The sequence below is a fragment of the Tricharina praecox genome, assembly GCF_024521635.1.
Source record: "Tricharina praecox strain CBS 144465 chromosome Unknown BZA05scaffold_24, whole genome shotgun sequence".
NCBI classification, from domain to species: Eukaryota; Fungi; Ascomycota; class Pezizomycetes; order Pezizales; family Pyronemataceae; genus Tricharina; species Tricharina praecox.
This window is the reverse complement of record NW_026250426.1, coordinates 76,993-90,059: the sequence shown is the minus strand read 5'-3', so window position 1 is coordinate 90,059 and position 13,067 is coordinate 76,993. Positions and strand designations below refer to the sequence as shown.

Genomic DNA, 13,067 nt, shown 5'->3' with positions numbered 1-13,067 from the left:
CGAGTATATGCACTATGTGACTACGGCATGATCGACGCGTGCTGCAATCGCTACGCCCTGCTCCGGGCTGCCTTGCGTGACGGCTCGTAGCCCGGAGGTCCTTGCGGTATTCGCAGATATGTGGGGGGCAACACCGTGGAAGGAGGGGTACTACCTATGATGATAGTACTGGTTGGCTGTGTGCAAAAATTATCTCCGTCGCCTTGTGATGATACCATGATCGCATCGTGATATGGCGTGTTTTGAGGACGAATGACTAGCGCGATATCTCCGACCCACGCCAACTGAAATACTGTTTATCGAATGGAGCGCTTGTGCAACGACGAAGAGAGTTTGCAATTGCGATTGCACTTTGCATGCTTCCAAGTCGAACTGTTGAAGTTGTCCGCCGAGCTCCCTTCCTCCACCTGCAACGTACCCTGGAGTCTATGATAGGTACATCGCAGCTTCCTCTCGATCCGTCATCCACGGCCCCAGCTGTGTGACTGAATTCCATATCACGTGAGTAAGCTACAGACATCTACTCACATGCAGCTAAGCGCCGTGACGCGAACGCGCCCCCGTATGTCCTGCGTAGTGCCGTTTGACGGTGAACCCAAAACCACGTTCTCTCTCTTCATCTCTCTTTTTACGGTTCAGTCTTTGTAACTGTAGCCACTACCCACTCTGCTCTGGGTACCATTTTGGTGCTCTGCCGTCTCCGTCCCCTGCACCGTACCTCCACGTAGCCCCCCTCAACTGAAAAGGCACTCTCTACTCGACCCGCACTGTCAATAATCTCATCACCGAGCCGCAAAAAACCCCACCTCCACCACTACCACCGCGTCGACGTCAGCTGAAAACCTTGGGGGGCAATACACACTCATCTAGACCTTCCGACGAGAGGGAGGAACGATCCACCATGGGCGACAGCAACGTAGCAGACGAGGTGCAGAAGGGGCTACAGTAAGTTGTCGGGTCGCTGGTCCGGTTGTTTCGTTTTGTAGGGGAGGAGGTCGGTTGCTGATGTCTTGGTTGTGCGTGTAGGATCTTGGCCACCCTCGACGATGAGGTTCACTGGCTGTGCAACAAGGTGGAACTCGGCGCGAACGGACGGATGATCATACCGGACGAGGACGAAGCTTCGCGGGTGGACTCGACCATGCACGCAATAATGCTGCTTTCCTTCAGCGATCAGGAAGACAACCAAGAGTGGCTCAAGGCACGGATAGCAGACCAACTTGCCCGGTGTCCGAAGTGTGTCGAGTCGTTCTACCCCGCAAAGCGTCTATTCTACCAGAAGCTACTACCGTTGTTGGTCCCGTTCCGCTGCGTGGCGCTGCAGACACTGATTTGTACAGACTACATGGCAAAGAAAACCTCGACATGTTCTTCACTTTCCTCGAGGACTGGGACATCGAACGAGTCACGCCGGTCGTCACCGAATGCGTCCGCGATCTGGACAGCGCCGACTCGGCCGAAGCCTGGTTGGAGACATTACAGAAGGACCCACGCCGCTTCAATGCGATCCACGAATGTTTCTGCGAGCCTACCATGCTGCGTGACGTCGAGCTTCGGAAGGCATTGAAGCGACTGTGTAGTGTCGTCGAGATATCGGGACCCGCCGAAGCTCTCGTCACATTCCTGTTCGAGGAAGATGATGACTTGCGGTCTGTGGCCGAGAGGTCTTGGAGAAATATAGGAGCATCGATCACCACCTCAGTCTTCGAAAATACCCTTTCGATGACTCTCGAGTCTGCCACCCGTACAGCCTACGCCGAGACGAATCCAATAAAACTGTCTCGTTTCTTCAGAGGAATCGCCAAGATCGTCGGTAGCGTTTCAAAGGAGGTTGTTCTGAAATGTATATCAGGTGCAGAAAAGGACCCCATCAAGCTGGCAGTGCATCGAATACAGCCGAACACTCCGTTTTGGCCTGCTATACTACGACTTTTCCAGGCGCTGATGTTAAAACTTCGACTGAGCGTTTGGGAGGTGATCTCACCACTCACGGCTTCAGCGTTTGGAGATATCATTTTCCACGACAAGTTGTTCGGGCAGCTTCTTCGCTCGGTGAAGCAGAATGTCGAGGGTGTTTCCCAGCTGTTGGACCTGACCGAGTGGATGTCTGAGTACATCAACTCTGTTGAGCCGCTACTCAGGCCAACGACCGCTCCATCACTACTTCGGCAGCTTTTCAGGACTGATTTACCAGCACTCAGTAGGGGGATGTGCTTCAAAGAGGGAATGAAGGTGCTCAATGCTACTTTGAAAGCTGTCGAGTCGGAAGTCACATCGAGCCATGAAGTGATTGTGCGGCAGGCAAACGATCTTTTCATGGAGTATCAGCGGCTGGTGACGGATGTGGCCTTCTCGTCGGAGTCGTTCGAAGACCCGCTCATGGAGGAGCATATGCTCATTGCCCAACGCGCCGCCCAGGAAACGGTCATCTCCGCTCTCAAACTGGATGTGCGGTTCCTTCAAGCGGACCACCACTGCCTGAGCGGGAAGCACCCCACCAAGCCGACGTATGGAATGGACTTACGAGCCGATCTGTGGGACTTGGTAGCAACGGAATTCCCGCTTAATGACGATGAATTTTGTGTAAATCTACTGGAGGCTGTTCGGGGTCTTACTGAGATTGACCGGCTCTATATCTCTCCAAAGGAAAAAGGCCTTGAGACGGAAATGCAGGCTTTTAATACCCGCCTGTCCGCTTTCGACGCACCGCTCGCCAGGATCCTCAGCAGCATGAGCAGGTGTTCCTTCGACACTCTGGACAGCGTTCTCAGTCAGCAACGCTCGTTCGAGACGTTGCTGTGCCTGATGATGTATCGCACCGAAGACGTGGCGATGTCGGCGGAAGACATCCTTCTTCTCGGAACCAAGGCGGAGGATAAAGCTGATTGTCTGCGACTGATGTTTTACAAGGACTTTTCGGTTCCAATTCTTTCTTTGAGTTCCATATCCCGCCAACAGGCCAAACTTAATCTCTTTGGCCTGATGCCCAGATGGACCAAAATTGGCATAACTGTACTTGAGCTCTTGTGCGACCGCACCGAAGGAATACTTAGAACGGACCTGGAGACGTGGCAACGGTCGATTCTGAGGGTTCATTGGGACACGCAATGGAGATGCCTGGGCGCCATATTCAAGAAGTGTCGTAGATGGGCGTTAGGCGAAGACAAGTCCGTAATGATAGAATTTCTGCGGAATGCCATGGACTACGCCGAAACGCTGTTTGACAACTTCTGGACCTACGAGCAGGCCCTCCGTGCCAGCATGGACGAGATCAAAAAATCACGAGAGGACAGCTGGACCCATCGCCTGCTGCAAGATGCGTCAAAGATCCTCAACCCTTTCACGCACATCTTGAGTATCCAGGACGACCATCTCCTGCAAACGGGGATGAAGCTCATGTGTAAAATTCTTGGACTCCTCGCAGAGAAGGATGTTCCAGTCGCCGACGATGGGTTCTTCGTGAACCTCAAGCAGTATCTATACCCCGAGACGTTCCCGGGCTACGATCCTACGAGAGCCACGCACACAAACCTGTCGGAGGCCCAAAAGACAGAGCTAGCAGTGTTCGCCAACCGCCTATCTCCAGATTTCATTCCAGGTGAGTTGCTGCCTTGTTCGAAGAATATATTCCACCGTATTTTGCTAACGCTGAGTTCGATATCAGTTAAGGAGAAACCCATCGTAGAAATATCGGACGACGACTATGCCGACTCTGATATTCCAGATGATGAGATGATAAAGGCTCTGGAGAGCCCTGCCGTGAAGAAGACCCAGTCGAAACTTGACTTCCAGCCGGCACCACGCGATCACCGGCCAGCCCCAGCTCCCAAGGCAGTGCCGAAGGTGGTGGGGGGCCCAATGCGAACCGTCAAAAAGCGAGATGCAGCCGCTGTGCAAGCCTTCCTGGAGAAACGGAAGGCGGAGAAGGCGGCGCTGCAGAAGAAGAAAGACGCTGTCCTCAAAACCAAACCGCAAACTACAACACTAGAGGATTCTTCTTCTGATGATGATGACTCGTCTGATGGCGATGGCACCGCACTATTCAAACTCGGTTCTCGCACGAAGACCGAGATCAAGGATAAGGTCGCCGAAGCTCCCAGAAAAACCCTGCCGCGTAAACCCCCCGCAATTAAGCGTGTCAAGGATAATCGTGCTAGACTGGCTCCGGACATGTCCGAGCTGTATAAACAGATCTTCAAGTGGGATTTCTTTCACGATGGTAAGTTTCCGCCGGGCATGTCGGTCAACCATTACACGTCCGTCCCAAAATCCTTCAGTACCTTTGGGGCATATCAGAAAACATTTGAGCCGTTGCTCTTGCTTGAAGCATGGCAATCGTTTCTGAAGTCCAAGGAGGATGCCATGCCCAGTGGTTGTCTGGAGGTCAAGATTGCCACCCGGATGAGATCGGATCATTTTGTCGAGTTGGAGTCCACCATCGAAAACATGCCTGATCGTAATCGCTGGTTTGAGGCGGATGTCGTGCTGCTTTCCGCGAGCAAAGATCCACTCGTTAATACCGGTGGACCGCATTGCATCGCTAGGGTGCATACCGTAAAGAGGAAGTTTACCGGCAACTGTGAAGTATCGCTGCGCTGCGAACCAGGGCCAGTGATGTTGCAGAACCATATGCGCAACGGTGGTACTCTGTACGGAGTCAAGATCATGAAGTATACTCCCAGTAACCCAGTTATGGACTACCTACCTACTTCAGTGCTGACATTGGTACAGTTTGACACCGCTGGAGAGAGAGTACGCGGCTCTGGTGTGCATGCAGTATTACGACCTCCGTGAGGAGATCTTAACGGCGAAGCCCAGTCCTTTGGTCGAACCTACGGAGAAACAGGTGGAAAAAACCATGAGCATCTACGATGTCAACGAACCACAGGCGAAAGCTATCATATCGGCCGTCTCAGGCACCGGGTTCAATTTGATCCAAGGGTATGGCGCCAAAATCCGTCCAAACTTGGCGGAACTGTATGCTGATATGATACTCCTAGACCTCCCGGAACCGGAAAGACAAAGACGGTCGTCGGTATTGTTGGTGCTTTGCTGAGTCCCAGCAGCGATATCATTCCGATCACAGGAGTGGCCTCGTCCGTGAAAACCCCCACGAAGAAAGTCCTTGTCTGCGCTCCCAGCAACGCTGCTGTCGATGAATTGGTGGTCCGTTTCATGCAGGGTCTGCAATCAGCCAAGGGCGAGAAATGGGTCCCTAAGATTGTTCGGCTCGGAAAGTCAGACGCCATCAATGCTGCAGTCAAGGAAGTTACGCTTGAGGTGCTAGTTGATGCTATAATGCAGCCAACCACGAACCAAACTCCAGGAGGTCAGAACACGGATGACTTGCGGCAACAGCATACCAAAGCTTGTGCAGAACGTGCCGAAAAACAGAAGGCTCTCGACGAAGCACGTGCACAGAAGATTGAGCCTCCTGTTGGACTGTTGCCCGAGGTCGACAAACTGAGTATGAACATTCGAGATCTGCGTCGTCAATTGGATCAGCAGCGAGACCAGAGGAAGGAGAGTGGGCGAAACGCCGAAATTCTGCGCCGTCAGTGCCAGCAGCAGATTATGAACGAATCGCAAATCATTTGTGCAACTCTGAGCGGAGCAGGTCACGAGATGCTCCGCAATATCAATGTCGACTTTGAGACTGTCATTATTGATGAAGCAGCCCAGTCCGTCGAATTGAGCGCTCTGATACCCCTCAAGTTTGGATGCGAAAAATGCATCTTGGTTGGAGATCCTCAGCAACTGGTGATTAAGCCCCGAGTTTCCGAAGCACTGCAGATATATATGTTAATACGCTTGTAGCCGCCCACAGTTCTGTCTCGAGATGCTGCGAGGTTCAGTTACGAGAAGTCACTGTTCGTCCGCATGCAGGAAAACTACCCTAAGCGCGTACACCTGTTGAGCATCCAGTACCGAATGCACCCGGCGATCAGTGCTTTCCCCAGCCGGTCTTTCTACGATTCCGGACTCATGGACGGAGAGGGTATGGCCGAGCTGCGCACACAGCCGTGGCACGACAGTACGGTTTTCGGACCGTATAGGTTCTTCAACGTCGCCGGTTCGGAGGCACGGCAGAAGACGTCGCTATACAACGCAGAGGAGGCACGGACCGCTCTTGATCTTTTCGACCGTATCACTCAGGACTTTAAGGATGTCAATTTTGACGGACGCATCGGCATTGTTACCCCGTACAAACAGCAGCTGGGCGAGCTCAGGAAGACGTTCATTAACCACTATGGAGAGAAAATTCTCACTGGTATCGAGTTCAACACTGTGGATGCGTTCCAGGGTCGTGAGCGAGATATCATCATCTTCTCGTGTGTCAGGGCGGCAGAAGAGGGAGGTGTGGGTTTCTTGAGCGATATCCGGCGTATGAACGTCGGTCTCACCAGATCGAAATCCTCGTTGTTCATCCTTGGAAACGCGAACTTCCTGGTTCGCAACCAGATGTGGCGAAGTTTGATAGAGGATGCTAAGGCTCGTAACTACTTCACGGATAACGTTCGTGGATTGTTCAATCGGAGCACTCGTGCCTCTAACAGAAAAATCGAAGCTCCCCCGGCTCCTCGAGCTGCCCCCGACGGTGGTCAACAGCAGGCAGCCGCAGACGACTGGGACCCAATGGATATCGACACTGACATGCCGCTCAAACAGCAGCCTCAGCCTCAGCCCCAACGTAGTTACAAACAGAATAACAATGCCATGGACGTCGACATACCCACTGGGCCTCGTGGGCGCGGAAACCAACGCCCTCCACGTCAGCCGCAGAATGCGAACCAGCGACCTCAGGGTGGTAATCAGCCTTCAAACGGCCTCCAGAACAGGGACGCCAATATCACTTGCAACGCTTGCGGAAACAAGGGACATAGATATGCCAACTGTACATTGCGCACGGGTTCGAATAATCCAACGCCCCCGGTGCAGCAGGCTCCGCGGAATCTAAAGCGCCCTGCCCACTTCGACGACGAGCGCGCAAGCAAGAAGATGGAAGTAGACCCTCCGGCCAACCCCGGTAATAACAGTTCAAGTTCGAGCACCGTAGGTTCTCTTCCTCACCAAAGAAAATTCTAAGACTGACCCATCGCAGGCTCCGCCCCCGGCCGCTGCCCCCGCTCCTGCTCCTGCTCCTGCTCCTGCTCCTGTGCCCAAGAAGGGTGTGGTTTACAGGAAGTCCGGACCGTCCGACGTCTTCGTTCGGAAGAAGCCCAGGCGTCCTTCTGGTTCTGGACCTCCACCCCCACCCCGTCCCTCGAACTAGGACACCACCATTCGTTTTCTTCATCTTCGTATCACGGAGACCAGAAGCACGCGGAGATTTCCATCTTCATCAAGACTCAATACCTTCGGATTTTCTTCTCTTCTTCTGTCTTTTCCCTACGCTAGCCGGACGTGAATACTACCTTAATCGTTGTTAACGCTTTCTACGTTTTCTTTTTTCTCCCTCTTTCTTTCGTTTGATGTCTATAGAATGCGTTTGAATATTGGTTGGGACCTGGCTGGGATGCCGTCATGTTGGGATTGCTTTGATATAATCTTTGGTATGCATATTTCTAGAACGTTGCCAGCACTATACATAGCAATAGGGATTGTTGGTTGGGTTCGGTTCGGGTCCCAGGATGGGAGGAGGTGATGATGGTATAGACCGAGATGGGGTTGTGGCGGTAAAGTATGGGTTGGAGGATGGTACATATAGTACTTAACCCGCGTAGTTATATGTAACCACAGGCGTCGTCGTGGTGGCGGTGGCCGTGAGCGAGTGATGTTCCAACTTCCGGGCGGATATCCGCGTTCGCGTCTGACATGCAGGCAGCATTGCAGCTGGGCAACAACCAACGAACGAATCGGAAATCCTCCATGGATGTACAGTCAATTCCTACATCTGATTCACCGGACCTGGCCCTGAAAGCTGAAACCAAACCAAACCATACCTAGCCAAACAAAATCAAGCTTATCGATTTCTACCCGCATCCAATCAGGAACCAGACGAGCCCTTTTTTCCCCGCAGCTAGATAGACAGCCAGATACATGATGGACTTGGCGCGCCACGAGCTCTCCATAGCTCCCCCCTGCCCTGCCCTGCCTGCTGCCCCGCCATCCTCGCCCCGCAACATAACCTTCCAACTGAAAAACGAAATTAACACCTACCAAGAAGATGATGTTCCTCCCGCGCCAATTCCAGAAGCCGCACGCAATAGGGCCGCGAGCGCACTCTTCCCACGCCTCCCACGCCTCCCACGCCCCAGCAGCAACGAAACCAGCAACGAAACCGGCGGCAGCAGCAGCGGCGGCGATAGATGAAACCGCCGCACGATCCCTAGTCCTCACGCTCGAGCAGCTGTTTTCCTCTGAGAACCCGTATACCCCGTGGCTTGCCGGGCGGGCTCGGGGGAAGGATGAGTGTCTGTTCCCCACTGTTCCCCACTGTTCCCCACTGTTTCCCGCTGTTTCCCTCTCTGTATCAAGCCCCAGGAGCTGATGGCGACGGGGGATAGATGTACACCTAGTATCAATCGTCGAATGCGAAATATTCGCGGAGCACCGTCCGCCCGTGACGCAGGTGCTGGTGAAGCGTGCGCTCGAAGCGGTGGGCTCCACGCTGCTAGAGATCGCGGAGGACGGGTATCACATACGCTTGCGCCCGGGACTGCAGCGGCAGCAGCTCGACGAGGAGCGAACGGTTTATATCGTACTTCCCCCCGCCCCCTCCCGCCCCCGCCCGATGTGTGGTAGCTGACCTCTCGCAGGAGCCCTCAACGCCCTCTTTACCCCTCCGCGCGCCCGGCAAAATCGCGCTCGAGCTCTCGCGCACGCTGCCCACACAGCTGCTGCCGGTCGTGTACACGAGCACCACAGCGCGCAGCTGGACGCTGGTCACGCTTGCTGCGGCGGTGAGCGAACAGGACGTGGCGGATCGTGTGCTGTGGCCAGCGGGGTGGATCGTGCTCACGCAGAAAGAGTGGGAGAGGCGCCAGGAGGAGTATCATAGCAGAAGGAGGGGCGCGGTGGAGGCGCGGTTGGTGCAGCCGCTATATGAGCTGGAGCAGGAGGGGGTGGGATATGCGGGAAATGCGGGAAATGCGGGGCACGGGGGCGGGAGTGCGAGGGAGTTTGAAAAAGGGCTGATTGTCCACATCGAGAGGTTGCATGGCGAGGTCAATAAGCCGTCGATCAGCTCGTTTGTTACGCGCAGCGTGGATAGGTATCTACGCAAGAAGGAGGGGAGGAACGCAGAGAAGAAGAAGAAGGAGAAGGAGAGCGCCGAGGAGAAGGAGGAGAATGATGAGAAGGAGAAGGACGAGGGTGCGCATGGTAATCCGAAGGTGCAGATTAACTACATTGATTACAAGAAGGGCGCGGACAGGTGCTACCTCCGACAATCGACCGCGGCGGACTCGGAGCTCATCGTTGCGGCGCTGAAGAAGAGGAAGAGGGCGATGAGGGATGGGAATGATGGCAGGGGTTTCAAGGAGAAGGAGCGGTTTGTGGTGGGGAGGATACTGGAGGGCGAAGAGGAGAAGCTGTATTGGAAGAAGGTGCATGATACGGTCAGTGAGACGGCGGCGGCGAAGAAGGGGAGGAAGGGGAAGGGCAGGGAGCAGACGGCGGGGACGGCGGGGACGGCGGGGGAGGCAGAGATGGTGGTGGATGTGGATGTGAGGCAGCCGGGGAAGAGGCCGAGACTGAGCACCGGATCGGTCGTGCTGGAGGGGAAGAGGAAGAAGCTCGATAGTTGAAGATGGCTGCTGTACGTATTCTGCACATGCTATTCTCACTGATGCTACTACGTTCTTGTATGCACCCAATCTGAAGACGCTCGACAGTTGAAGCCGACCACCGTAGGTGCTTTGCACATGATATTCTCACTGATACTACCACGTTCTGTATGTACTCAATCTGAAGAAGCTCGACAGTTGAAACCGGCTACGGTACATATTCTGCACATGCTATTCCCACTGATGCTCATTGCTACCACGTTCCGTATGCACCCAACAATCTATCTCCCGATCGATGCCGGAGCTGTAGTGTACTATAGTTGCATGTATGCCGCCGTCATAATAAGCCTCTTAACCCCCATCTGCAGGCGTCCCCCGCATTTGCGAATTCTCGTTTTCTGTCAGGTGTGGGATGAAAACGCTCGCTAGATACCCACACGTCGGCGACTCCAATCAACCCACGTTCCCAGTGCCCACATCCCACCCTATCTCCCACGCACCCCTACCTACCTCGGCTGCACCCCAACCTCATCCCATCATCAATCATCTCCCTCACCTTCCACCATACCGCCCCGTACCCTACCACCATCCCATCACCCAATGTCTCCAACGCAATGAACACCACCAGCGACCGCGAAAGAGACAGAGACAGAGACAGCCTGCTACACCACATCTCGCGCGAAGACCTCAGCTACATCGCACACACGCAGCGCACGCTGCGGCCGCGGCCGCCGCCGCCGTCGTCGTCCTCAACCGCCGCTAGCCACAGCTCTTCCCACACCAGCGCGGGAATCTCCCTCGATCCGCAGGCGCTCTCGCAGCTCTCGTCGCACTTCGACGCCCTGCTCTCGTCCATCACCTCGCGCGTCGAATCCGTACTTCCCCCCCCTCCTCCCCCCCTCCTCCCCCTCGCAACCCCCGTAACTAACACTTAGCCCCGACAGTTATCTTCGCAAACCCTCAAATCGACGACCGCGCACCACCGGCGGGCCAACAGCGTAGCCGAGCAGGCGAACCGCGAGATCGAGCGGCTGCGCGAGATCCTGCGACAGTGCGACGAGCTGCAGAATGAGTTTTTGAAGATCAAGCGTATCGGCGAGATCGTCAAGGGCTTCAGGAAGAGGGTCGAGGTCCTCGAGGGCAGGATTGGGAAGTAATTACGGACGGCCGGCTGGGAGGCGCCGGTCGCCGGGCGGGGCGGGAGGGGGGAGTGAGTTTGTGTGAGGGGGAGGGGGGGTTGTGGGAGAGGGTGTGTTTTACGGGTTGCGCATCGGAGTTATGGATTATGGAATTGGGGGGTTTGTAATTTGTCTTTTGTCGGTTCGTCTTGTGTGTATTTACTTGCCAGTGCTATGCTATGCTACCTATTTGGGGGGTGGGGGAGCGGAATTGGAATTTCCTTTCATTTGGATCGTTCATTCGCATCGCAGAGGAGGCGAGGAGAGGACCATTCATCGGGCGAGGATTACTCTACTCTACAGAATTCCTGGTTTCTACAGCATCACCGACCGCCCTCCCAAACACCAAACACGTGCTAAACCGCCCTCCGCCCACCGTCCCGCTCAAACGTCCCATGCCCTGCCCACTCCCGCGAAATATGCACGCCCATCCCAAAAAAACAAAAGCTACAGAAGCGATACGGTCCGCGGCCGAGCTGCATAACGCGCGCCGAAGGTAAAATGCCTATGGTAGTATGGTAAGTATGGTAATATGGTAGGTAATATGGTGATACCTATTGGTCGGTTGTTCTCGTAATCGTGCCAGTGCCAGTGCCAATGTATGTTATGCTGCCTGCCGTCTGCAGTCTGGACCAGAAGCGAGGGTTTATATCCCGCCCATAACTACACGGCATTCGCACATCTGCACACCCGCGTGTCTGCCTGCCTGCCTGAAATTCCGAACATGTACCATGTATGTAGGTTGGGACCAGGCCCAGGTGCCAGCTGGCCTGTTTCACTGGCTATGTACCGCACAATACAAGTTGGATGCATGCATGCATCCTCACTCGCTCACTCGTCCACTCACTCACTCACTCCAAGCACGGACCTCAACTCTCACTCGCCACCTCTGCTTCTATCTCGACCGACTGTCCGACTGCCCATCAGCAGCGACAAAAAATCCGCTCCGCCATCGAACCCCAACAGGGCCTTCAGGTAGGGGCTAAGGAATGATCACTACAGGGGTCGAACCTGTGACCTTGGCGTTGACCACCGGGCCCGCAAGAAGGACCGTGCGAAGGTATTAGCACCACGCTCTAACCAACTGAGCTAAGCGACCGGATTATACCAGACTGGCTGGGCGCGATTTTTGAGCAAATTTACTGTGGAGTAGAGAATATATGTTGTGTGTATCTGGGCCCGGCGAGTGGTGAGGACGGAAGCTCTTAGAAGTAGCACGATATTTCAACATCTATCACCCCCACCTCGGACCCAATTCCACCTACGATTGGAGGAGACGACTATAGTGAGCTGCAATAGATATGTACAGCTATTGATGGGCGACGTTCGTAGATTGCGAGCTTCATCGTCGGCCACAGAGCTATATAGCTACAGACTCGCAACCTTCCACTCTATGTACTCTCCGACACCTGCAGCCACTTTGTAATAGCTTGCGTGTGTTCGTCACGTTGCGTGCCTCCTAGTGTCGTGCGCTGCGAATTGAGCCTGGACCAGAAGCGAGTATGTAGAGAAGAGTCGGCATAGTACCACCGTCTATCTGTCTGCGCTGTGAGTGCGGGCAAGAAAGTGCGGGACCAGCAGGCAGAGGTGTGGTACGCGTCTATCAATCCGCCATTTCCATGTCTCCATCATCATCCTCCGCATGTCCGCTCTTACCGCCCCTCGCCGCCGGACTCGGCTTTCCATGGCCGATACCGGTCTCGCCCAGGACTTTCGACGCGGCCATTAACCTGCCGACGTTAGCCCCCGCCACCGTCCCCTACTAGGTGAATGTCGGGGAATGGGCCCGTACATGGCGCAGTTGAGACTCCCCAACACCTTAATGTTCTCCGCCTGCACGGCGGTGACGCGCGCGATGTCTTCGAGGTCGGCAAGGTTCGCTTGTAGCTGCGCGAGCTGGCTGGTCAGATGCGATACCTGTCGCGCCTTGGCATTGGAGGGCGCCATGCTGGGGCGGATCGAGGTGCGCGAGGGGTGGAGAGGAGGCATGTTGGTGTTGTTGTTGCTGTTGTGGGTGGTGGTGGTGAGGTGTTTGTTGTGGTCGTGTTGTTGTTGAAGGCAGGAGTGGTTAACGGCCACTGGTGGGGGTGAAGGGGCTTGTTGCTTGGCTGGGCGGAAGCTGACGTGCAGGGGTGCATGAGTTTTATTTATGGTGGGGGAA

The 13,067-nt window shown here is 54.8% G+C and overlaps 4 protein-coding genes and 1 non-coding gene across 5 annotated transcripts; 3 read left to right on the top strand and 2 right to left on the bottom strand.

Annotated features, from left to right (window-relative positions):
- The first annotated feature begins 775 nt into the window (after positions 1 to 775).
- On the top strand, positions 776 to 7,375 carry BZA05DRAFT_137640 (SEN1 N terminal-domain-containing protein). Its single transcript, XM_051478861.1, has 8 exons — positions 776 to 945; positions 1,027 to 1,290; positions 1,341 to 3,598; positions 3,665 to 4,670; positions 4,732 to 4,941; positions 5,001 to 5,760; positions 5,818 to 7,053; positions 7,103 to 7,375. The coding sequence occupies exons 1-8, from the start codon at positions 902 to 904 to the stop codon at positions 7,271 to 7,273; spliced, it is 5,949 nt and encodes a 1,982-aa protein (XP_051336691.1). The 5' UTR covers positions 776 to 901; the 3' UTR covers positions 7,274 to 7,375.
- A 715-nt stretch (positions 7,376 to 8,090) lies between these two features.
- Positions 8,091 to 9,845, top strand: BZA05DRAFT_438280 (uncharacterized protein). Its single transcript, XM_051486489.1, has 3 exons — positions 8,091 to 8,414; positions 8,508 to 8,701; positions 8,760 to 9,845. The coding sequence occupies exons 1-3, from the start codon at positions 8,168 to 8,170 to the stop codon at positions 9,747 to 9,749; spliced, it is 1,431 nt and encodes a 476-aa protein (XP_051336690.1). The 5' UTR covers positions 8,091 to 8,167; the 3' UTR covers positions 9,750 to 9,845.
- Positions 9,846 to 10,121: 276 nt separating this feature from the next.
- Positions 10,122 to 10,926, top strand: BZA05DRAFT_377496 (uncharacterized protein). The gene is made up of 2 exons (XM_051481838.1): positions 10,122 to 10,603; positions 10,673 to 10,926. The coding sequence occupies exons 1-2, from the start codon at positions 10,343 to 10,345 to the stop codon at positions 10,883 to 10,885; spliced, it is 474 nt and encodes a 157-aa protein (XP_051336689.1). The 5' UTR covers positions 10,122 to 10,342; the 3' UTR covers positions 10,886 to 10,926.
- Positions 10,927 to 11,896: 970 nt separating this feature from the next.
- Positions 11,897 to 12,005, bottom strand: BZA05DRAFT_t238. Its single transcript has one exon. It is a non-coding gene; the product is annotated as a tRNA-Ile (tRNA).
- A 114-nt stretch (positions 12,006 to 12,119) lies between these two features.
- Positions 12,120 to 13,016, bottom strand: BZA05DRAFT_406830 (uncharacterized protein). Its single transcript, XM_051484560.1, has 2 exons — positions 12,699 to 13,016; positions 12,120 to 12,636 (listed from the first exon to the last, which is right to left on the bottom strand). Exons 1-2 carry the CDS (start codon positions 12,893 to 12,895, stop codon positions 12,510 to 12,512), a joined length of 324 nt encoding a protein of 107 aa, XP_051336688.1. The 5' UTR covers positions 12,896 to 13,016; the 3' UTR covers positions 12,120 to 12,509.
- Positions 13,017 to 13,067: the final 51 nt, after the last annotated feature.

Bases quoted from the DNA above. Each gene is read 5' to 3' on its own strand.
- BZA05DRAFT_377496 (XM_051481838.1), top strand. From the start codon at position 10,343: ATGAACACCACCAGCGACCGCGAAAGAGACAGAGACAGAGACAGCCTG. The intron at 10,604-10,672 runs GTACTTCCCCCC...TAGCCCCGACAG, and splicing joins TCACCTCGCGCGTCGAATCC to TTATCTTCGCAAACCCTCAA.
- BZA05DRAFT_406830 (XM_051484560.1), bottom strand. From the start codon at position 12,895: ATGCCTCCTCTCCACCCCTCGCGCACCTCGATCCGCCCCAGCATGGCG. The intron at 12,637-12,698 runs GTACGGGCCCAT...TAACGTCGGCAG, and splicing joins GGGAGTCTCAACTGCGCCAT to GTTAATGGCCGCGTCGAAAG.
- BZA05DRAFT_438280 (XM_051486489.1), top strand. From the start codon at position 8,168: ATGATGTTCCTCCCGCGCCAATTCCAGAAGCCGCACGCAATAGGGCCG. The intron at 8,415-8,507 runs GTCTGTTCCCCA...GACGGGGGATAG, and splicing joins GGCTCGGGGGAAGGATGAGT to ATGTACACCTAGTATCAATC. The intron at 8,702-8,759 runs GTACTTCCCCCC...GACCTCTCGCAG, and splicing joins AGGAGCGAACGGTTTATATC to GAGCCCTCAACGCCCTCTTT.
- BZA05DRAFT_137640 (XM_051478861.1), top strand. From the start codon at position 902: ATGGGCGACAGCAACGTAGCAGACGAGGTGCAGAAGGGGCTACA. The intron at 1,291-1,340 runs GTTGTTGGTCCC...TGATTTGTACAG, and splicing joins TTCTACCAGAAGCTACTACC to ACTACATGGCAAAGAAAACC. The intron at 3,599-3,664 runs GTGAGTTGCTGC...GTTCGATATCAG, and splicing joins ATCTCCAGATTTCATTCCAG to TTAAGGAGAAACCCATCGTA.